Genomic DNA, 25,081 nt, shown 5'->3' with positions numbered 1-25,081 from the left:
TAGTCTTATATAGGACTGAGGACATAGTTGATCCATGATAAATATTTAATTGTGGAATTCAATGATACAAATATTGGGATGAAATACTATGTTTGGTCAAACTAATTTTTTTAAACTTGAACTTTAATCCCATCACTCCCGCATGCCTAAAATGAAGGGGATAGCAGTGCCCGGTCACCAGGGTTTATCTGAACATTAAATTAGTTAATACAGGTAAAGCACTTAGGACTGTGTCTAGCATGTAAGAAGCACTGTAAGAGTGCTTAGCTATTATCAATCCTATCAAGTGCAAAAAAGCAAGAAAAGGATGTAAAAACATAAATATTATGAAGGAGAAAAGTGTTGGCTGTTACTTTGTTGATTAGTCAGTTATTGTTTACCTAACCCAGTCCTAGTGACCAATATGATAAAATGTAAGAGAAATGGTTTACCTTCTAAGGACATCGTGGTTTGCTTAAAGAGACAATGTAAACAATGAAATACCCGGTTGCCCAGTCCGCAGGTATGTGCCCAGTGCCTGTGCTGTTATATGGAAGTGGTTGCACTGCCATAGTGCTCTGAAACACCAGGCTTGGTTGTCATCATGGGGGCAGTGCTTTGCTTAGGAAGCTACTGTTCGGAGCTGGGTTTTGAAGACTGTAGTGAACATAGGTGGGGCAACGTGAGAAGGCAGCCACCCTCGCCCGAGGAGTTCGTGAGCTTGGTTAAGCAGCACCCTCAGGGTGCTGCTGCATTTCTTAGGCCAGAGGAGCCCCCAAGTGGATAGGACAAGATTCAGCTTGGAGCTCCCGAGCGAAAGCAGGGGCAGTAGAGTTAGCGTCAGAGAAATCCAATGTGGTAGTGGTGGCAGCCTGTTGCCAGGCAGGGTTGGGGGGTGGCAGGGGCAGTGGGCAGGAGGTAAGGGGAGCACCAGCACTGGTTCTTTGTTGCTCCAGTTTGTATTTTATTTACATGCAATACAGATAAAATATTTGTATGCTGCTGCTGCTGCTGCTGCTAAGTCGCTTCAGTCGTGTCCAACTCTGTGCGACCCCATAGACGGCAGCCCACCAGGCTCCCCCGTCCCTGGGATTCTCCAGGCAAGAACACTGGAGTGGGTTGCCATTTCCTTCTCCACTGCATGAAACTGAAAAGTGAAAGTGAAGTCACTCAGTCATGTCCGACTCTTAGGGACCCTGTGGACTGCAGCCCACCAGGCTCCTGCGCCCAAGGGATTTTCCAGGCAAGAGTACTGGAGTGGGGTGCCATCGCCTTCTCTATTTGTATGCTATCTAATGCTAAACAAACAATTAGAACCAAACCCACCTTGTGTTGTTAAATGTTAATTTGTGGGAAAATGCTAACAATGAAAACAGCAGATACAAAGAATATTTAAATGATCAGCTCACCTAGGGTTAAAACAAGAATAGAGGGGACTTCCCTGGAGATCCAATGGCTAAAATTCCATGTTCCCAATGCAAGGGGCCTGGGTTCAATCCCTGGTCAGGGAACTAGATCCCATGTGCTGCTACTAAAGATCCTGCATGTCACAGCTAACACCCGGCACAGCCAAATAAATAAATATTTTTTAAAAAATAGAGAAAAGTCTAGGAAGAAATACATCAACAGTGGGATTAAAATTCAAGTTTAAAAAAATCAGTTTGACCAAACATGATATCTCATCCCAATATCTGTATCATTGAATTCCACAATTAAAATATTTATTATGAATCAACTATGTCCTCAGCCCCATATAAGAATATTTCCTTCCCTGGAGGAGGAGAAACAGCAAATAAGGCCCTAAACACAAGGAAGACAGATCAGATATCTACAAACATGGAGAGAGAAAGGGAGGGGCCCCCAATGCCTACGATCAGAACAAGTCTCCCCCAAATGCTGGGAAATAAGGGGCCCTCAAAGTCACTTCTGGTCAGACTGGGGGGGGCTTTTCTCTCATTATGTTTTCTGACTTTTCTGTAATGAAATATGTATTTTATAACCAAGAAATATTTTTGAAAATGCCTCCCCCTATAGAAGTGGCCCAGAAGATGGATTGGTGAAGAGTGATAACCCTGTGGCAGGAGACCAGTTAGGAAGCTGTTGAGAATAACAATAAGAACTACAGCAGCAGCAATAAAGTAGTAGAGGAAAAGCTCGCTCTCTTCCAGGCACTGTGCCAAGCGCTGCTGTGCAGGCACTGCCTCATTTCATCCTCTATAACATCTGCATGAGACAGATACTATCAGTAGTTCCATCATAATGATGTGTTTTCGTTTCTTGATGTTTCCTGCTTTCTTGCAAAATCAGATTCAATGACTTTTCCAAGTCAAAGAGCTAGCACGGTGGAAGTAAGATTTGAACCTAGGCAGCCGGACCTCTGTGATTACTGTGATTAAAATTGTGTCACTGGGAAATAAGGCCAACTAAAATAGTGGTGTTGGAAATGGAGAGGGCCGAAGAAGGAAGGAGTCACTTGGAAACAGTTTCTGGAGGTGCTGAGGTTTTTGTTAAAGTCTGGACAGGTGGTTTGGCAGAATTCAGCTGGTGTGGCGAAATTTATCTCTGTGAACTGAAGCCTGGGACAAGGGTTAGGAATGAAGCTTGTTCACTCTGAAATTAATGTCAGGTGGGAACCATCTCATATTCCAGAAACTCAGCCTCTCAACAGTGGTATGTAGAAAGATGCAGATTGCAGGAAGCATTTTCTGTAGAAGTGCCAGTGAAATTTGGAGATGTCATTAAGCTCTCATAACAGACAATTTACGTATGGGAACAACTTTATAAAAACACGAAAAGGTCTTAGAGCATAGCAAAAGAAACCTAATGTTCAAGCTCAGTGGTGATTTTTGCTAAATAAGCATCTTTGGCCAATATGGGCACCACTAGGTAACCAGTAAGCCAAGCACCAAGAGCATCGCTTTGCACTTGTATGGAGATTACAGGTTTTCTGAAGGCGTGGCTGGGATTCATCTCTACTTGTTCTCTGAATCTTGAAATATTGCATTTAAAGGTACCTGTTGGGGCTTCAAAAAAAAATAAATTTAAAAGACCTGAAAGGAGATGCTTTACTCCAAAAGGTAGTATGATATCTACAGACTTGGGAAAACATGACCCAAATTGAAGTTTTGTATTGAAATACTGGGAGAAGAGAGTATTGATGCATTTGTAGTATTTGGGAGCACACACCGGAGACTCTTCTAACCACCACTGCACCTTCCTGTGACACTCCTGTCAGAGGCACGATGGTGCACTGCAGTGACTGTTGGCTAGGCCCTTTATGTATTTTATCTGTTCTCAGAAATGGGGACCTTCCCAGGACAAGGGAATGCGTCCAGATGATGTTTTTGTGGGGAAAGCATTCTTGGAGGTTATCTGCTCATCGTTTTATAGATAAGGAGACAGGTCCATGTCAGCTTCCACATCTGTCCTGCTGTCTGCAAGGAGCAGTCCACAGGTAGCTGGGGACATATAATGACAGTGAAAGCAGGAAGTTGAGACAGATGTTAGAGGTTGTTTTCATAGGAATGCTGTGTTTTGTTCAGTTGATCATCTTGCACTAAAGTAATAGCCAAAGATCAATACAAGAAAAACATCTCCTTGGCTTCCCTGGTGGCTTAGTGGTAAAGAGTCCACTTGCTGATGCCTGAGATACAGGTTCGATCCCTGGTCTGGGGAGATCTCACATGCCCAGAGCAACTAAGCCCGTGTACCACAACTCAAGAGCCTGGGAACCCTAGAGCCCGTGCTCTGCAACGAGAGAAACCACCTCAATGACATGTCCGCGTGCCACAGCTGGAGAGCAGCCCCTGCTCGCAGCAACTAGAGAAAAGCCTGCAAGGCAGTGAAGACCCAGCACAGCCACAGATAAATAAATAAAAAGGAAAGCTTCTGCTTTGCCTGGAACATGGTAGAAGTTTGGATGAGGGGGGAATGTTGTCCAGCAGATGTGGCTGATCGCGGGGTGACTTCAGGTGAACCACAGTTTTGAATGGGAGACACAGAAACTTATCTCTGTCTACAGTGAAGTCTATTTCCTGTAAGTTTTTTGCTGCATCAGGTCTCAGCTGCGGCACAGGGGAATCTTCGTTGCTTCGTGTGGGAGCTTTCCTTGCGGCGCACAGACGCTAGAGCTGTGGCGCATGCGCTCATGCAGTTCGAGGTCTTAGTGGCTCTGCAGCTTGTGGCGTCTTAGCCCCCCAACCAGGGAGTGAGCTCGTGTCTCCTGTATTGCAAGGCAGATTCCCAACCATTGGACTACTAGGGAAGTCCGGATTTCCTATGGGTTTATGAGAATAGTTTCCTTCTTTGTATGAAGTTTGATAGGAAAAAGAACTTCCTCTCTTTTAAAGGTCTTCCCTGGTGGTTCAGATAGTAAAGAATCTGCCTGCAATGTGGGAAACCTGGGTTCAATCACTGGGTAAGGAAGATCCCCTGGAGAAGGAAATGGCAACCCCCTCCAGTATTCTTGCTTGGAGAATTCCATGGACAGAGGAGCCATGGGGTCTTTCACTTTCTCTTTTTTTTTGGCAATAGAGTATTTGTATACCAGTATATTGGAGAAGGCACTTGCAACCCACTCCAATACTCTTGCCTGGAAAATCCCATGGACGGAGGAGCCTTATAGGCTGCAGAGTCGCTAAGAGTCACTAAGAATCGGACATGACTGAGCGACTTCACTTTCACTTTTCAGTTTCATGCATTGCAGAAGGAAATGGCAACCCACTCCAGTGTTCTTGCCTGGAGAATCCCAGGGACGGGGGAGCCTGCTGGGCTTCCGTCTATGGGGTCGCACAGAGTCGGACACGACTGATGTGACTTAGCAGCAGCAGCATACCAGTATATAGTGGGGGATCTGACTGTATGGTGGGTCGGAGGGACTCAGAAAGAACTTCTGGATGAAGTTTTGTCTTATCTGAGTTTTAAAGGATACGTAGAAGTTTAGTAGATTAATAGGGAGAAGGTAGAGTGTTCTGGGCAGAGGGACATAAAGATTATAGAGATGAAAAACCACATGAAGATATGGAGATGAGAAAGCATGGAGAAATACAAGTAGTTCTGGTATGACTGGTGTGTTAGGCGAAAGATTGGGTGTGGCTGGAGAGGAGAGTTTCAGGGGAAGAGGGGATGATACCAAAGGCAGAGAAACCAGTTTGCAAGCCCAGGCAAGAAATAATGTGTGCCTAAAGTAAGAATGGGACTTCCCTGGTGGCTCAGATGGTAAAGCATCTGCCTACAATGTGGGAGACCCAGGTTCGATCCCTGGGTTGGGAAGATCCTCTGGAGAAGGAAATGGCAATCCACTCCAGTACTCTTGCCTGGAAAATCCCACGGACGGCGGAGCGTTGTAGGCTACAGTCCATAGGGTCGCAAATGACTGAGCGACTTCACTTTCACTTTCAAAGTAAGACTGACATTGAGTAGGAGGGAGGAAGAGAAGGGGTGGATAAAAGAAAGAATAAGGAGAATTAACTGGTTCAGTGACCTGTTGAATGTAGAAGTAAAGAAGCAGTCACAGATGACTCCTGAGGTTCCAGGTGGATGACTGGGTGGTGGTGGAGCCGTTCACCAGGATCTGACGTACTGGCAGGGAAGCAAGTTTGGGCATCTGCCTTTGAGATGTCTGTGGGACCAGCAGGGGTGCACTTCGTTGGATCTGTGAATTGGAAGTTCTTCAGCTTCCAGTGATGGTAGTTGAAGTCACAATTATAGACATTTCACCAGGCTGACTATGTAGCTCAAGAACGGAGGATACTAGCTTTCATGGCAGAGAATCTCACCCAGGAGGCCCTGAGGGAAGAGTGGAAGAGATGTGGGAGGTGTAATTGAGGAGGGGATAGGTTAGAACAGACATAGTTTTGGAGAGCCAACAGCATCCCTGCTGCAGATGGGTCAGGATTTAACGCCAGGTTCTTCTTTGTCTTCCATGGTCTGTTGTTAAATGTGCACGCTCGTCTTCTCAGTCAGATCCCAGGTTCCTTAAGAACAGGAACTGGACGTTATGTTTCTAAAGCATCTAGACTGCTGCTGATTTTATGGTGGTGCTCCACGTATTTTGTGGTCAACTTTTACCTCTATATTAAGTTCTACAAAGACATCAGATAGATTTGGGCATGATCTTAACCTTTAATCTTTATCATCAGTGAGTGTGCCCATCGTTATGGAAGCATTTCTGTCTGCTACCAGCAGGCCCAGTTTGCTGCTCATGGATTCACAGGCAGATGACCGAGGTTTTAGTTTTAGAAAGGTTCATCTGGCACACCTGATCCAGGATGGGGCCCAACCATCTGCCTGTGAGGATTTCTAATTACCAGGAGGCAACGTTCTAGCAGTTACTGGTTTTCATGCAAATGGAGTTAGTTCCATAAACTTAAGGTGTTTGGCTTTATGTCTACTAAAATTACATCAGGAAGCTGAAGCGTTACATAGGATTGCTTGGGAAAAGATGGGTACAATAAAACCTTTGTGTGACGTTGACACCTATGCATTAGTTATCAACTGTCTGTCAGTGTTGTAAAGAAAAGAAATGCCTGTGCCTGTGTCTATACATGGCTATGAGGTTCCCCAGTGGAAAAGTGTGGGTGCCCTGATCTCTGTGTAGAGTTGGGTAGAGAAGGTAGAAGCTTCTTTTAGAATTTAAGGACTCTTCTGTTAGGTAGTACTGAGTAGTTTCTTGTGTTTAATCTCTCTTCCTGATAGCACAAAGGATACATGACAGTCTTTCCCCAGCCTTGTGCAAAAGTGGAGCAGAGCATATTTTTCTATTTTGAGAATAAAATTAAGTGCACAGGGGGGAAAAAAAAAAAAGCGCACCCAGAGCCACGTAACTAGCATATTCTTGAAAATTGGATTTTGCTCTCCTGAGCTCTACCCCAGAGCTTTCCATTGTGTATTTTAGGGAAAAAACATCATTTCTCTCACTGCTCAAAGCGAGACATAAGAGATTTTATTTTAAGAAGAGTTGAGCCATTTCCTTGCCCTGTCACTTTAACTGTATGAAGAAGGAAGAAATACTATGCTGGGCACTAAAAGGAAAAATGATGACTTAATAGCAAGGTAGTCAAATATTCCTTTTCTGAAATGTGGTGAAAGGAACCAAGACAAACAAAAATAGAAGAGAAAATTTTATCAACTGACATCTGAAAATGGCCCCAGTCTTAAACTATGAATTCCAAGGGCTATCTGCCAGCTGATAATCAATTTGAATTGAAATAATGATGACACGAGGTGTATACAACTCCCAGTGTCGGGGAAAAAAGAGTGGAGGGTTAGAAGGACTCCACAGCTTGGAAGGATGGGCTGGAGACCACCCATCTTGAAGGCGTGCACTTAGGAAGTTGGGAATGCAGATAGGCTCCATTTCCTAGTCTATTCCAGTTTCTGATGGATGGTTGGCTGGAGAGTTGAGGAACCATATCTTAGGAGCCAGCCTTGTAGCCCAGGGCAAGCAGCACCAAACAAAGGCCATTGTGCAGAGAAAAATATTTGCTGAACCACCTAACAGACCATAGGACTTTATCTTAACTTGATCAGAGTGACCAGTCCAGTCCTATATGAGAAAATAAACCAGAATCTTAGCATTAGACCAGAGCACGGCCCAAGCCTCCACCCCCAGACATACATACAGATTGAGAGGCATTGGCCCCAGTGAACAGAGCGCATAGAGGTGCAATTTCCCAGTTGCAGCTGTTCACAGCCAGATCCAGATCCTCCTGGGCTGCTGAACTGTTGAGCTAATAATTGAAACCTCTGCAGCATCTAATTCTCCAAGCTTAGTTTCTCAGGGAAGAATTTGAGTTAGTATCCAGGTAAATACAGAAGAATAAGGAGATTCTACCCATTCTGCTTTTAGGCAAATGAGTCTAGACAGGTGACTTTCAACTGAGTGTGTTTTACCTCCTTTTTACCCCAGGGGACACCTGGCAATGTCTGAGGACAGGTTTGGTTATCACAACCAGTGTGGTTCTACTGGCCTCTAGCGGACAGAGGCCAGGGATGCTGTTAAACATGCTACAATGCACAGAACAGCCACCCCCACCTCCTGCCCCTCAATGAAGAATTATCTAGTAAAGTGTCAGTAGCGCCAAGGGTGAGAATGCCAGGAGGTAAACTTCCTCCACTGAATGACTAATTAATAAGTAAAAAATCCAATATGTAACCCATTCAGATTCTGTAGGGGGAAGTGGAAAGATTAAATATAATATTCAAATAAAGACTTATTTGAGGAAATAAGAGTTTGAAAACTGATTTATACCTTCAGGGAAGTTCATTGTGAAACCAGAAATGAAAGATGAGCTTCTAGATTAAAATTACAAGGAAGTCACAAGAGGAATGGATTAAACTGTGCAAGAAGCATGCCATTCCACAAAGCACTTAGAATACACTGGAAGTGGCAAAAAGCAGAATCAGAGTTAAAAAGCAAATCAGTGAGGAAGAGGGACAGGCTTGAAAGATCACTCAAAGTGAGAGTAGAGAATAGAAATGAACAGAATCAGAGTGGAGATATGGGATACAGAAGAGAGATGGAAGGGATTCTCTACACAGACTAGTTCTGTCAGGAATATTGGGAACATTTGCTGCTGTTTCCAACGAAATCATGGAACAAATTGAACAAAGGCAGGAGTCAAAGATAAAATAGAAAATGTTTTTGAAATGAAAGAAAATAAATAAAAATCAACAAGTAATAATCTAGATGAGTTTCAAGATGAATTTCAAGGATGATGGATTTCCTACTAATAAATTAACCAAAAATTAAGTTGGTTATACATACTTGGTTTTTAAAGATATACTTTTTAAATGACCCTGTAATCCCATTCATGGGCATGTATCCAGAGAAAAACATGATCCAAAAGGATACATGCACCCCAGTGTTCACTGCAGCACTGTTTACAACAGCAAAGACATGGAAGCAAAGTAAGTGTCCATTGACAGAGGAATGGATAAAGATGTGGTACATATATACAGTGGAATATTACTCAGCCATTAAAAGGATGAAATACCATTCACAAAAACATGGATGGACCTAAAGATTGCCATACTGAGTGAAGTAAGTCAGATAGAGAGGGAGAAATACCCCTTATATGTGGAATCTAAAAAGAAATAATGCAAATGAACTTACAAAAATAGAGACTCACAGACTTAGAGAATGAACTTATGGTTGTCAGGGTTGCGGGGGAGGGATAGTTAGGAAGTTGGAGATGGACATGTACACATTACTATTAATATATTTAAAGTGGATAACCAACAAGGATCTACTGTATAGCATGTGGAACTCTGCTCCATGTTATGTGGCAGCCTGGATGGGAGGGGAGTTTGGGGGAGAAAACATTCTCTTAATTGAAACATATATAGGAAGATATATAAATCTTAAGCATACCTCAGAGATACTGCAGATTTGGTTCCAGACCACTGGAATAAAGTGAGTATCACATTAAAGTGAGTCCCATGGAATCTTTGGTTTCCCAGGGCATATAAAAGTTATGTTTGCACTATACTGTAGTCTGTTAGGGGTGTAATAGCATTATATATATATGTATATATATATAATATACATACCTTAATTAAAAATACTTTATTGATAAAAATGCTAAACATCATCTGAGCCTTCAGTGAGTTGTAATCTTTTTGAAACAGTGGCATCAAAGATCACAGATTACCGTAACATATAAAATAATGAAAAAGTTTGACCTGTTGTGACAATTACCAAAATTCAAAGGGAAGCAAATACTGTTGGAAAAATTGCACTGATAGACTTGCTCATCTTAAGTTTGCAAGAAAGCTTCAGTTTGTTTAAAAAAAAAAACAACAGTATCTGTGAAGCACAATAAAATGAGGAATGCCTATACAGCTTTACAAAAAGCATGCATTTGTGTAACCACATCAAGATCAAGAAACAGAACTTTATTATTTCCCTGGTGGCGCAGTGGATAATAATCTGCCTGCCAAGGCAGGGGACATGGATTCAGTTCCTTGTCCGGGGAGATTCCACATGTCACAGAGCAACTGAGCCCGTGAGCCACAACCGCGGAAGTCCACGTACCCTAGAGCCAGCAGGCTGCAATTGCTGAAGGCTGTGTGCCCAGAGCCTGTGCTCCAGGAGAAACCACTGCAGTGAGAAGGCTGCACACTGCAGCACAGAGTAGCCCCCACTCACGCAACTAGAGAAAGCTCGTGTGTAGCAGCTAAGACCCAGTGCAGCCAAAAATATAAATATATTTTTTAAAGTGGAGTAATCTCAGCAAGGTTTTCTTTTTTTAAAATAATTTTGTTTATTTTGGGTTGTGCTGGGTCTTGGTTGCCGAACAAGGGCTTTTCTCTAGTTGCAGTGAGCGGGGCTACTCCCAGTTGCAACGGGCAGGCTTCTCATTTTGGTGGCTTCTCGTTGCAGAGCACGGGCTCTAGGGTGCTCAGGCTTCAGAAGTTGCTGCATTCGGGCTCAATAGTTGTCACTTGCAGGCTCCAGAGCACAGGCTCAGTAGCTGAGGTACACAGGCTTAGTTGCTCCGAGGCATGGGAGATCTTCCCGGATCAAGGATAGAACTCATATCTTCTGTATTGGCAGCCAGATTCTTTTTAAAAAAATACTGTTGAGGGCTTCCCTGGTGGCTCAGTAATAAAGAATCCGCCTGCCAGTGCAGGGAACACAGGTTCGATCCCAGGTCTGGAACGACCCCACATGCCTTGGAGCAGCTAAGCCTGTGCACCACACTACGGAGCCCGTGTGCGCTGCAACTTCTGAAACCCAAGTGTATAGAGCTTGTGCTGCACAAGAGAAGCCACCGCAATGAGAAGCCCACGCACACGACGAAGAGTAGCCCCCGCTCGCAGCAACTAGGGAAAGCCCACGCAAAGCAGTGAAGACCCGGTGCAGCCAAAAATAAATAACAGTTTTTTTTTTTTTTTAAAGAAACAGAACTTTACCATCACATCAGAAACCTCTGTATACCCTTCCCTAGTCACTTAACAACCCATTCCAGTGTTCCTGCCTGGAGAATCCCAGGGACGGGGGAGCCTGGTGGGCTGCCGTCTATGGGGTCGCACAGAGTCGGACACGACTGAAGCGACTTAGCAGCAGCAGCAGCAGCAGCAGCAGCAGTCACTTAACACCTGGCTCCCTAAATCAAACTTTGGCCTACAGACCAATTCTGGCTTACAGCTGTGAGCTAAAAACAGGTTTTTTAAAAAAATGTTTTTATATTGTTTTTTAAAATCAAAAGAAGAATAGTATTTCATGACTCATGAAAATTATATGATCAGATTTCAATGTCTGTGAAGTCTTAATGAAACACAGTCATGCTCATTTGCTATGTTCTTTCTGTGGCTGCTTTTGCACTGCTGCTAAGTCGCTTCAGTTGTGTCTGACTCTGAGCAGCCCCATAGACGGCAGCCCACCAGGCTCCTCCAACCCTGGAGGACCAGGGTTGGAGGCAAGATTCTCCAGGCAAGAATACTGGAGTGGGTTGCCATTTCCTTCTCCAGTGCATGCATGCATGCTAAGTTGCTTCAGTCGTGTACGACTCTGTGCAACCCTATGGACAGCAGCCTACCAGGCTCCTCTGTCCACAGGATTCTCTAGGCAAGAACACTGGAGTGGGTTGCCATTTCCTTCTCCAGCTTTTGCACTACATTAGCAAAAATGAATAGTTGCTGTAGAGACTGCATGCCCTGCAAAAGCCTTGAATGTTTGCCGTCTGGCCCTTAACATAAAAAGTCTGCTGACTCCTGTCCTAAGGTAACTTACTCTTCTAACTACATTGATCAGTTTTGCCTGTTCTTAAACTTCATATGTATGTATGCTTTTATATTCTGGCTTGCTTTGTTCAGTGTTTGTGAGGTTCATCTGTTTGTGTGTAGCAACAGCTCATTGCTATATAGTATTCCATTTTATGAATATACCACCATTAATCCATTAGATTGTTGATAGTCTTTTGGGTTGTTTCCAGTTGGGGGTTATTATGAGTCATGCTGCTATAAGACATTCTTATATACATCCCTTGGTACATGCAGGTATACACTTATATGCTATTGTTGGGTGTATATCTAGGACTGAAATTGTATGTGTTCAGCTTTAGGAGGTACTGTCTGTTTTCCAAAGTGATTGTAGTAGTTTAAACTCCTACCAGTAGTACTTCACATCTAAACCAGCAAATGGTATCAATAGGCTTTCTGCCACTGTGGTAGGTGTTTACTCATATCTCATTGTGCCTTTCATTTTCATTTCCCTCATGATTAATGTATGTCCTCTTTTGTAAAGTTCAAGCCATTTGCCCATTTCTCTGTAGTGTTTCTTTTTCTTATTGATCAGTAAGGGTTCTTTTTTCTGGATATGAGTTCTTTGTTGGATGTATGAATTCCATTTCTTGGGATATTGAAATTAAATGTTTGACTTAAGACTTCTGTGCCCAGTAAAGTTGCCATTCATGTGTAAAGGCTTCATAAAAACATTTCCAAACATGTTAGAACTCAAAATTTTTTGGAGGTGAATCAAATAAGTAGCAGATCAGGGAAGTGTGATCTGTGGTATGAAGGGGCTGGCAGTGAACACTGAACGTATTGTTTTTCTGAAACAAAAGGTGATGTCTTTATTTACACTATATTTGAACTTTGTTTTATATTAAATATATCTTTTATAATAGAGGGGGGAAATATGTTCACAACGATACCAACAAAAAGCAGGAGGTAAACTGGAGGAAGACGTATGAGAAAGTGTGTAAGGGTGCTGACTTTTCTTTCCCAAAGTACTATTAGCGTTACTGAAAGCATACTGTAGACTGGTGGGGCAGGGGGAAGTAAAGGAAAACACAAAATCTATTTTAAAAGATAGGCAAGAAAACCAGGAAACATGGAAAACATAAAATGACAGACAGAAGACCATGCGTATGTTACAGTAATAAATAGAATCAACTCGCCTACTGGACTTGATTAATAGCATTAGACAACACCAAGAATACTAACAAACCTTATTTCACTATGGGGAAACAGAAGCATACATGTGTCACTGATTCAGAGCATAGACTATATTCTATAGACTTTTACCCCAGCCTTGTGAAATCTTGTCACCTGTCTGGCACTGTAACTAAGTGAGAGCCCATTGCCACACAAAAGAGGCACATACATAATGGTATATATCCTTATGTATGTAAATATGTATGCAAACTAGAAGAATTAAATTCGAGAATATGTACTAGTTTTACGGGGCTTCCCAGGTGGCGCTAATGGAAAAGAACCCACCTGCCAATGCAAGCAGGAGATGTGAGACGAGGGTTTGATCCCTGGATCAGGAAGCTTCCCTGGAGGAGGACACAGCAACCAACTCTAGTATTCTTGGCTGGAGAATCCCTATGGACAGAGGAGCCTGGCAGGCTACAGTCCATGGGGTCACACGGAGTCAGACACGACTGAAGCGACTTAGCCTAGCACAGCACTAGTTTATAACTAAGCATATAACTGGCTCTAAGTCCAGTATCTTCCCACAGAATATCTTCTCCCTCATACAGGCATCTAATCAAAGGAGAGATCTCTATATATGTATAATATATTTTAATATATATGGATAATGTATTTTAATATGTATTATATATTATAATATGTATGTATTATATGTTTTTAATATATGTATTTATATTTTTAATATATATACATAAAATCAGGGAAAGAGATGTAATTAAAAGAAATAAGACTTCTGAAGGACTCCTTGGATGCCTTGTAAATTGCAAGGCGTCCGTATAGGAAAAGGGAGAGAGTTTTCCTTGTAGGAGAGGAAGAGAATGCCTTTGGTTTTGCTTGGCACTTGGAGCTGTGTCTGCCCTTTGTGTGTTAGCGGCCTTCCCTGAGGATCCGGACCATCTGATTTCCAGGTTAACTTGGTTTTGGAGCTTCATATCTTTTTCCCTAGCTGCTGGGATGGAGTTGTCAAGATTTTCCTCATGAAAATCTCCTTTCTCTACCTTTCGTTATAGGTTTTGAGTTTTTCTGATTTGGGACGCCAAAAGCTACATTACATTCCAGTTCCAGCGTGAGAGCCTACAGTCAATCCCTTGCTTTGACTTTTCTCCAGACAGTAGAAACTGGACAAGAGCCGCAAAGTTCTGGCATATTCCTATGTTCTATTTTGTGTACAGCCTCTAGTATCCTAGTGCTCTAAAGAGCTTTCAGACCACTACTTCCAACACTCATATTCTTATATTCTCTCTTCCTACCCTTACCTTGGTCTCTTCCCTCCCCCACTCCATATATACATCCTTCTTTAATCCTCTCTGTCTTATGGATTTGGAGCAAGTAAGTTTTAATCCTTTCATTGAAAAGGATTAAAACATTTAAACATTGATAGGTTATGGACTGTGCCCCTTCCATCTCACGTAATCCTCAACAATTCTAAAATACAGAAACGTTACTTTCACTGCCTAAAGCTCCTAAGTATTGTGTGACTTGGTCACAGTCATACAGTTTGTTTGGCAGAGCCTAGACAGCAGCTGTATATTGAGTTCATATTACACTCCAAATACTGCACTTGGCCCTTTATGTATTTTACAGAAGAAGGTGTGAGGATTAGAGAGGCTAGGAAGATAATTCATCACAGTTGCCCAGGTCTCTGTAAAATCTGTGTTCATTCTGCTGTGACATGGTAACAATAAAGATGTGATCCCTGCTTTGATATTTTTGTTGTATGCAAGATGCTCTGGGAGTCCAGAGGGAAAGAAGAAGTCTAAAAAGGCTTCACAGAAAAGGTGGCATTTAAACTAGGCCTTAAGACATGAGTTTTCCAAAGAAAGAAAGAAACAAAGGCACTGTTGCCACTGGGAAAAGGTGTTTCAAGACACAGGAGTATTGCATGGTTGTGTAAAAGGAGCTGCGCTGACCGCTGCAGGATGCAAGGCTGAGACGTATGCGGAGATGACTCCTTGGGAGCCTTGTGGACTGTGCTCTGGGATTTGGGTTCTGTCTTCTGTCTGGCATGGAGCTGGTCTGATCACATTTCTGTTTTGAGTCTAACTGGTATTGGGGTAGGATGGTCTTTGGAGGACTGAGACCAGTTAGGAGACCATGACACTAATTCAAAGTGGGATGAAGCGTCTCCATGGGCAGAAACCGTAAGCAGCAGGCAGCTTCCATCAGTTAAATCCTCTACTGATGAACACACCACTGCCAGCCATTTGTTTGTTTGTTTTAAACCAGAAATACAACTGAACTCATTTTCACAAACCTAGTCTTATCCTTAGTGTGGGTAATGACATAAACGCCTTTATGTGTGTGTATATACTGAGGTATGTGTGATTGTGTGTATACTAACTGTAACATATTACACACGCTGTACTGAAATTTGCTTGTTTTCCCACTTAAAATATCTTGGAGGCCATTTTTTGGTCTGTAAATCTGGAGCTGCTTCTTCCTTTTGGTAGATGCTTAGTATTTCATTATATGGCTGTGCTATAATGTACTTACTACACATAATGTATTCTGGACATTTAGGTTTCTGATATTTTGCTGTTACAAATAAGGCAGTGAGTATTCTTTTATATACATATCACTTTGTACATATGTACGTATATCTCAGTTCCTAGAAATAAATTCTTAGAATTTGACATTCTTTGAAATTACTGAGGCAAGCAGATTGCGCATTTGTAATTTTAATGTAGTGCTAAAGTACTTTCTGTACTTTCCCTGTGCCCTAACCAACATGAGGAGTTATCAGTCTTTGATGGTGACTCATCTGGAAGGGAAAACTGGTGGTTTATTGTACCTTTATATACGTTTGACCCATTTTCATTCCCTTTCAAAGAACCAGTTTTATCCATTTTTCTTTTCCTCCTGTATTATTGACCTTACTTCGCTGTAGGAGCACTTGATATGTTAAAGAAAGCAACCATTTGTCTGGTGTGAGATCCAAGTATTTCTCCCCAGTGTGGTGTTTTGTCTTTTGACTTGACTTTTGGTAGTTATTACTATAAATTTTTCTTTAGTTACATTTATCAGAGTTTGGGGAGTGTCTGTGTGTATTGGCTTCAGAATTTCATCTTAAAGAAGACCTTCCATTTCCATGATTATATTTTTAAAACTCATCCATTTTTTTTTCTTCTAGAACTTGTGTAGTTTAATTTTTTGTATTTAAATCTTTCAACTGTTTGGAATGCATTTTGGGGTAAGGTATTCAGTATGGATCAGATTTTTCCCCAGTTCTAACACTATGCACTGAAAAATGCATCTTTCCCCTATTTTCGTATATGTGGGTCTTATCTTACCAGCCAGACCATAAACTTTTTAAAGGCCCAATTAGTTATTGTTCTGTCTTGCTTTCCTCCTAAAACTGAGCATAATGTTCTACATAGAATAGATGCAACGTTAATTTTTTACCTTTTAAAAGTTGTGAATTCCATATATTGGCAAGTACACAGAACATTTATGTACAGTTTAATGAACATTTATGAAATGAACACCCATGTAACCAGTGTCTAAATCAAGTAGTAGGCCATTTCCACTTCCCCAGAAATCCCCAGTCTGCCTTTCCCAATCACATTTCTCTCCCATCCCCCAGAGGCAACCACTCTCTTGACTTGTGACAATGATTTCATAGTTTTTCTTTATATTAAGATTGAGCTATATGAAATCACCAGTTTTTTGTAGGTAAAAAAAAAAATCACTGAATATCTAATTTAATTTAGACCTGTGGATCTCTGTTGGTTGAACCTGGTTTTGAATATTATTTAAATATAGTCTTACTGTATTATGTGCTGGGCGTCTTCCACCAGCTGTGGAGGTGGAGTACTCAGCCGTGTTGCTGCAGTTTGTCAGTTCTCACTGCAGGGTGTATGCTGTTACATGACTCTGCTGTGTTATATGACTCTGCTGTGTTTTCTGTGTCTGTTCCATTGTTGCTGGATTATGAGTTGTTTCCCGTTTTGACTACTGTGAATAACGTTGCTGTGAAAATCCTTGTACATGTTTTGATGCATGTGGCCAAGAACTCCTCTAGGACAAGCAAATTAGGGTCCCCTGCAGAGTGTGTTGTTTGTTTGTTTTATTAAAAAAAAAAAAACAAAACATTTTTCCTTGGAGAAATTCTTTTCTGTTTTAAAGGACTTTTAACTTATTCATTGGATGTGCTGCCTCTTCACTGGTGCTCAGGCTTTTTTGTAGTTGTGGCAGGCGGGGGCTACTCTAATGTCAATGAGCAGGCATTGCCGTGGCTTCTCTTGTTGCAGAGCACCGGCTCAAGGGCGCACGGGCTTCAGCAGTTGCAGCTCCCGGGCTCTAGGGCACAGGCTTAATAGCTGTGGTGCACGGGCTTAGTTGTTTTGTGGCGTGTGGGATCTTCCTGGGTCAGGGACCAAACCTGTATCTCCTGAATTGGCAGGCGGATTCTTTACCACTGAGCCACCAGGGAAGCTCTGTTTTTAAAACTTTTTGTCACGAAATAATTTTACATTTATAGAAGAGTTGCACAGTTGATACAGAGTTCCTGTATGCCCTTTACCCAGTATACCCTAAATATAAATGTCTTACATAATTATGGTACATTTAAAACTAATACCTTAGTTGGTATAGTACTATTAACTATAGACTCTGGATTTTGTCAGTTTTCCGCGAATGTCCTTTTTCTGTTGTAGGAACCATTGCAGGATACCACATTGCGTTTAGCTGTATGTCTCCCTAGACATGACACAAAGTTACCAGCCGTAGTACAGTGCTTTACAGTATTTGTATAAAGTTCTTTTGTGTATTGCCTTACAGTATCCAGTCAATATAGCATTTTCTAGAGTTACTATTAGAGTTCTGTTTCTTTCTCTTAGAAAAATTCATATAAAACTTACCCATGTTGTTGTACGAATCAATTTTTTTAAATTGTGGTGAACTTCATATAACATAAAACTAAGCATTTTAAAGTGAGCAGTTCAGTGACATTTAGCAGCTTCACAGTGCTGTGAAATAACCACCTCTGTCTGATTCCAAAACACTTTCGTCACTCCAGAATAAAACCCTGTGCCTATTAAGTTGTAACTCTCTCTTCCTCCCTCCTCCCAGCCTCTGGCAACTATGATTCCAGCTTCTGTTTCTCTGGATTTACCTATTCTGGATATTTCATTTGAATGGAATCATGCAATATATGTGATATTTTGTGTCTTGACTTTTCCACTTAGCATAATGTTTTTCAAGGTATCTCCACACTGTAGCTTGTATCAGTAATTTATTCCTTTCTTTTTTAAAAATTGTGTTAAAATATATTTAATATAAATTTTGCCATTTTAATCATTGTTTAGTGCACAGTTTAGTGTCATTAACTACATTCACAATATTATGCAATCATCACCACTATCTGTTTCTAAAACTGTCTCAACACTCTAAACAAACTCTGTACCCATTAAGCAATAACTCCTCATTCCTCACTCCTCCCAGCTGCTGGAAGCCTCTAATCTAACTTTTTCCTTTATGAATTTGCCTATTCTAGGTATTTCATATAAGTGGATCATACAATATTTGTCCTCCTGTGTTTGGCTTATTTCACATCAGGAAGCTTGTACAAGCCTCTTATCCTCATCCATCAGAGGGCAGAGAGAAGGAGTAAGAACAGAAAACTAACCAAAATGATCACATGGATCATAGCCTTGTGTAGCTCAATGAAACCATGAGCCATGCCGTGCAGGGCCACCCAGGATGTTCGGGTCATGATGGGGAGTTTTGAGAAAACATGGTCTACCATAGAAGAGAATGGCAAACTACTTCAGCATTCTTGCCTTGAGCACCCCATGAACAGTATGAAAAGGCAAAAGATATGACACTGAAAGATGAGTCCCCGCCCCCAGATCGGTAGGTGTCCATATGCTATTAGAGAAGAGCAGATAAATAGCTCCAGAAAAAATGAAGAGTCTGAGTCAAAGCAGAAACAATGCCCAGTTGTGGATGTGTCTGGATGGTGAAAGTAAAATCCAATGCTGTAAAGAGTATTGTTGCATAGCAACCTGGAATGTTAGGTCCACGAATCAAGGTAAATTGGTAGTGTTCGAACAGGAGACGGCAAGAGTGAATATTGACATTTTAGGAATCAGTGAACTAAAATGGACGGGGATGGATGAACTTAATTCAGATGACTGTGTATCTACTACTGTGGGCAAGAACCCCTTAGAAGAAATGGGGTAGCCCTCATAGTCAACAAGAGAGTCTGAAATGCAGCTCTTGGGTATAATCTCAAAAACTACCAAATGATCTCAATTCGTTTCCAAGGCAAACCATTCAACATCACAGTAATCCAAGTCTGTGCCCCAACCACCAATGCCAAAGAAGCTGAAGTTGAACGGTTCTGTGAAGACCTGCAAGACCTTCTAGAACTAACACTAAAAAAGATGTCCTTTTCATTGTAGGGGATTGGAATGCAAAAGTAGGAAGTCAAGAGATACCTGGAATAATAGGCAAATTTGGCCTTGGAGTACAAAATGAAGAAGGGTAAAGGCTAACAGAAGTTCACCAAGAGAATGCACTGGTCATAGCAGACACCCTCTTCTGGCAGCACAAGCGATGACTCTCTGCACATGGACTTCACCAAATGGTCAATACTAAAATCAGATTGATTATATTCTTTGCAGCGGAAGATAGAGAAGCTCTATACAGTCAGCAAAAATAAGACCAGGAGCTGAGTGTGGCTCAGATCATGAGCTCCTTATTGCAAAATTCAGACTTGAATTGAAGAACGTAGGGAAAACCACTCGGGCACTCAGGTATGACTTAAATCAAACCCCTTATGCTTATATAAGTGACAAATAGATTCAAGGGATTAGATCTGGTAGACAGAGTGCTTGAAGAATTATGGATGGAGGTTCATAACCTTGTACAAGAAATGGAGACCAAAACCATCCCCAAGAAAAGGAAATGCAAGAAGGCAAAATGGTTGTCTGAGGAGGCTTTACAAATAGCTAAGAAAAGAAAAGAAGTGAAAGGCCAAGGAAGGGAAAGATATACACAACTGAATGTAGAGAATAGCAAGGAGAGATAAACAAGCCTTCTTAAGTAAACAATGCAATGAAATAGAGAAAAACAATAGAATGGGAAAGACTAGAGATCTCTTCAAGAAAATTAGAGGTAACAAGGGAATGTTTGATGCAAAGATGGGGACAGTAAAGGACAGAAGCAGTAAGTGCCTAACAGAAACAGGAGAGATTAAGAAGAGGTGGCAAGAATACACAGAAAAACTGTACAAAAAAGTCTTAATGACCTGGATAACCACGATGGTGTGGTCACTCACTTAGAACCAGACATCTTGGAGTGTGAAGTCAAGTGGGCCTTAGGAAGCATCACTACAAACAAAGCTAGTGAAGATGATGACATTTCAGCTGAGCTTTTTAAAATCTGAAAAGATGCTCTTAAAGTACTGCATTCAATATGTCAGCAAATTTGGAAAACTTGGCAGTGGCCACAGGGCTAGAAAAGATCCGTTTTCATTCCAATCCCAAAGAAGAGTAATGCCAAAGAATTTTCAGGCTACTGCACAATTGTGCTCATTTCACATGCTAGCAAGGTAACGCTCAAAATCCTTCAAGCTAGCCTTCAACAGTACGTGAACCGAGAACTTCCAGATGTACAAACTGGATTTAGAAAGGGCAGAGGAATCAATGATAAATTGCCAACATCTATTGGATCATAGAAAAAGCAAGAGAATTCCAGAAAAACATCTGCTTCATTGACTACACTAAAGCCTTTGAGTGTGTAGATCACAACAAACTGGGAAATTCTTAAAGAGATCAGAATACCAGATCACATTACCTGCCTCCTGAGAAACCTGTATGCAGGCCAAGAAACAACAGTTAGAACCAGACATGAAACAACAGACTGGTTCAAAATTGGGAAAGGAGTACATCAAGGCTGTATATTGTCACCCTGCTTATTTAACTTCTATGCAGAGTACATCATGCAAAATGCCAGGCCGGATGAATCACAAGGTGGAATCAAGAGTGCTTGGAGAAATATCAATAACCTCAGAAATGCACATGACACCAACCTAATGACAGAAAATGAAGAGGAACTAAGGAGCCTCTTGATGAAGGTGAAAGAGGAGAGTAAAAAGCTGGCTTAAAACTCAACATTCAAAAACTAGGACCATGGCATCCGGTTCCATCACTTCATGACAAATAGATGGGAAGAAAATGGAAATAGTGACAGACTTTATTTTCCTGGGCTCCAAAATCACTGCAGATGGTGACTGCAGCCATGAAATTAAAAGACACTTGCTCCTTAGAAGAAAAGCTATGACAAATCTAGATAGCACATTAAACAGCAGAAACACAACTTTGTTGACAAAGGTGTGTATAGTCAAAGCTGTGGCTTTTCCAGTAGTCATGTATGGATCTGAGTGTTGGACCGTAAAGAAGTCTAAGTGCCCATGAATTTATGCTTTCAAACTGTGGTGCTGGAGAAAACTGTTGAGAATCCTTTGGACTGCAAGGAGATCAAATCAATCAATCCTAAAGGAAATCAGTCCTGAATATTCATTGGAAGGACAGATGCTGAAGCTGCAATATTTTGGCCACCTGATGTGAATAGTCGACTCATTGGAAAAGACCTTGATGCTGGGAAAGACTGAGGGAAAGAGGAGAAGAGGGTGACAGAGAATCAGATGATTGGATGGCAGTATTGACTCAATGGATGAGTTTGAGCAAACTCAGGGAGATGGTGAAGGATAGGAAAGCCTGGCGTGCTGCAGTGCATAGGGTCACAAAGATGGGACACGACTGAGCAACTGGACAAGAATAGCAAAATGTTTTCCAGGTTCATCTATGTTATAGCATGTATCAGAGTAAATGCTTTTTATGGTCAAATAATATTCCATCGTATGGATATATCACATTTTGTTCATCTGTGTTGATGGACGCATCTGCTGTTTTTACCTTTGGCTCTCGTGAATATGCTGCAATGAACACTGCATACAGGTGCTGTTGGAGTCCTTGTTTTCAGTTTGTTTGGGATCCGTACCTTAAAATGGAGTGCTTTGCTAACCTCTGGTTTAGATTATATATAGTGATAAACTAAATGCCAAAGTGGTTAGACTTCAGTCTTGATAGTATGTAGTTTTATGAGATTTTAAAATTCTTGCCAAGTTGGTCTGTGTATAACGGTATTTCATTGTGATTTTAATTTGTAGTTCCTGATTTCTAATGAGTTTGAATGTATTTTCACATGTTTGTAAGCCGTTTGAATTTCCTGCTTTATAATGTGCCATTCGTTTTCCTGTTGGTGGTTTGCCTTCCTAAATTTCTGTTGGTGAATTGATGTCTCCAAATGATGTTTACTCTGTTTCTGCAGAACAAATAGTGGAGAAAGATGAAGGCCCATATTATACTCATCTGGGATCTGGCCCCACAGTAGCCTCCATCCGGGAACTCATGGAGGAGCGGTGAGTGACGCACAGATGTCCAAGGAGAAATGGGCAAGTTGTGAATAGAATGTGCATTTTAAGCACCTCTCGTTTTCATTGCCTTGTCCTAGACAGCCTACAGAAAGGAATCCCTGATACCCAGACTGTGGAAAGTTGAATGTGGGATTTTCCCCCCCTAGTGGTCTGGGTTTCTTTCTGTCTAGGTCTGCCCTTCGTACATCCCTCTGTCCCCGCTTTCTCTCACTCTTCATTGACAGTTTTCCTTAAAGAAACGGGGTTGAGTGGCTGTCTGTCCTGTGGAGTCCCCAGGGCTGCGTTTTGCACTGCCTTTCCTGTGGTGGTGCTCAACAGGTTCTTCTGCCCTGTGTCCTGTAGGTTGGCAGTTAGACCTAAAGGCTTGACCAGAATCTGTTTCTTTCTTTGAAAGCTACTTCCTAGGTGATGTTTTGTACCACCACTAGGAGGAATGTATGTCTCATATTTGGCCAGTGGGCACCTGTTTAGATGATCTCCTGACTCATTTTGGCATGATCCTAGGAATTCTTGATTTCTTTTATTTTTATGGGGGAAAAATTATTTAGAAAAGAGATTCCAGGTGCTGGGAGTGCTCATTTCTCTAGGCCATTTCAAGTAGAAAGAGCCAAGATATATGTGTAGGTTTTTTATTTTTGTTATTGTTTGGTTTTTAAGTACATTTGAGTTTATGTACACTTACAAGTCAACACAAGACTGTAGGGCTTTTACTTAACAGCTCTGTTTTGCTTTTTTAACAGTGGCTGCTACTGCTAAGTCACTTTAGTCATGTCAGACTCTGTGCGATCCCATAGACGGCAGCCCACCAGGCTCCCCCGTCCCTGGGATTCTCCAGGCAAGAACACTGGAGTGGGTTGCCATTTCCTTCTCCGATGCAGGAAAGTGAAAAGTGAAAGTGAAGTTGCTCAGTCGTGTCCGACTCTTAGCGACCCCATGGACTACAGCCTACCAGGCTCCTCTATCCATGGGATTTTCCAGGCAAGAGTACTGGAGTGGGGTGCCATTGCCTTCTCTGTTTAACAGTGAAAGTAGTTTTATATAAATAGAAACTTTTAAATCCATGTGTGTCCACAGTAGATACTAAATACTATGAGTTCCAGAGTGTAGAGAGGTAGAATAGCTTGGTGATTGAGAACGCTGAGACCCTGGAGCTAGATTAAGGTCCAGGCCTGGCCCTTCCACTACTGCTGAGTTCTTTGGTAAGTTGCTTTACTTCTGTGTGACTCGGTTTTCTTATCTACAGAATAGAGATGATAAACGTATGTACACTGAAGGAGAATTAATTATGAGGATAAACGGAACTGATGTCTGGAAAGCATCTGGTGCTTACTAGTAAATATTACATACGAGGTATCTATATCATATCCACATGGACTATGGGTTTTTTATAACTAATGTTTATTAATATTTTAATAGTAAAGTCACAGATTATGTAGGACATAAACATGTTTGGTCATACATATACATACAGATGTGGAAGGCCAAGGGCTGAGTGGCTTAGAATTTCCAGAAATTTGGGGACCAGATTTTATCTGACCAGTGTAGCTAAACTGAGAAATTAGCAGGAAACATGATTTTGAACTGCATAACTATAGTGATGTCCCTGAATGAATAAAAGGTAAGATGGATGGAGGACAGTGATCTGCTGTAAACACTCTTAATTATCCTGTACCATCTGGAAACATTTATATTCATAGTAGCCCATCAGAAAAGCATTTAATTAAAGACCGAATCTTTAAATTCAAGCCTGATTGAAAGAGCACCTCTGAGTCCATGAAAATCATCAAAAAGTCTACAGATTACAAATGTTGGCAAGGATGTGGAGAAAAGGGAACACTTAAAACAGTATGTGGGCTTCCCTGATAGCTCAGTTGGTAAAGAATCTGCCTGCAATACAGGAGACCCCAGTTCAGTTCCTGGGTTGGGAACATCTGCTGGAGAAGGGATAGACTACCCACTCCAGTATTCTTGGGCTTCCCTTGTGGGTCAGCTGGTAAAGAATCCGCCTGCAATGCGGGATACTTGGGTTCCATCCCTGGGTTGGGAAGATCCCCTGGAGTAGGGAAAGGCTACTCACTCCAGGATTCTGGCCTGGAGAAATCCATGGACTGTGTAGTACATGAAGTCACAAAGAGACGACACGACTGAGCGACTTTCACTTTCAAAACAGTATGTGGGATTGCTGAGAAAAACAGATATCATATTAACACAAACTATGTGCAATCTAGGAAAACAGTTCAGGTGAACCTGTGTGCAGGTCAGGAATAGAGATGCAGATGTCAGGAATGGACATATGGACAGGGCTTGTGGAGGAGATGGGGAGAGGAGGGTTGGAGGAATTGGGAGAGTAGTGCTGACATATATATACACTACCATGTGTGAAACAGAGAGCTCATGAGAACCTTCTCTGTAGCACAGGGAGCTCAGCTCCATGCTCTGTGATGACCTAGAGGGGTGGGATGTGGGGGTGGGGTGGGAAAGAGGTCCAAAAGGGAGGGGATGTATGTATACTTACAGCTGATTTACTTCATTGTACAGCAGAAACTAACACAACCTTGTAAGGCAATTATACTAAAAAAAAACCCAATGTGTGTGGTTTTACACACACCCCTGCCTGTGCCCATGTGTCTATGTGTTGCAGCTTTGAGGTTGGAGTGGGCATTATTTTGGCCAGCGATTTTTGTGAGGAATTTTGACACCATTGTTTACACGTTG

The 25,081-nt window shown here is 41.7% G+C and overlaps 1 protein-coding gene across 3 annotated transcripts in view; it reads left to right on the top strand.

Annotated features, from left to right (window-relative positions):
- Window positions 1–25,081, top strand: part of TET3 (tet methylcytosine dioxygenase 3) — a 109,586-nt gene that overhangs the window by 55,029 nt on the left and 29,476 nt on the right. For all 3 annotated transcript variants that reach the window (XM_070798423.1, XM_070798424.1, XM_070798425.1), the window contains one exon: window positions 22,261–22,351. In XM_070798423.1, coding sequence (XP_070654524.1) covers window positions 22,261–22,351 — 91 coding nt within the window. The remainder of the gene's footprint in view (window positions 1–22,260; window positions 22,352–25,081) is intronic.

The sequence above is a fragment of the Bos indicus genome, chromosome 11 (assembly GCF_029378745.1).
Source record: "Bos indicus isolate NIAB-ARS_2022 breed Sahiwal x Tharparkar chromosome 11, NIAB-ARS_B.indTharparkar_mat_pri_1.0, whole genome shotgun sequence".
Taxonomy (NCBI): Eukaryota; Metazoa; Chordata; class Mammalia; order Artiodactyla; family Bovidae; genus Bos; species Bos indicus.
Note: the sequence above shows the minus strand (reverse complement) of the source record. Positions and strands in the feature narration are given on the sequence as shown.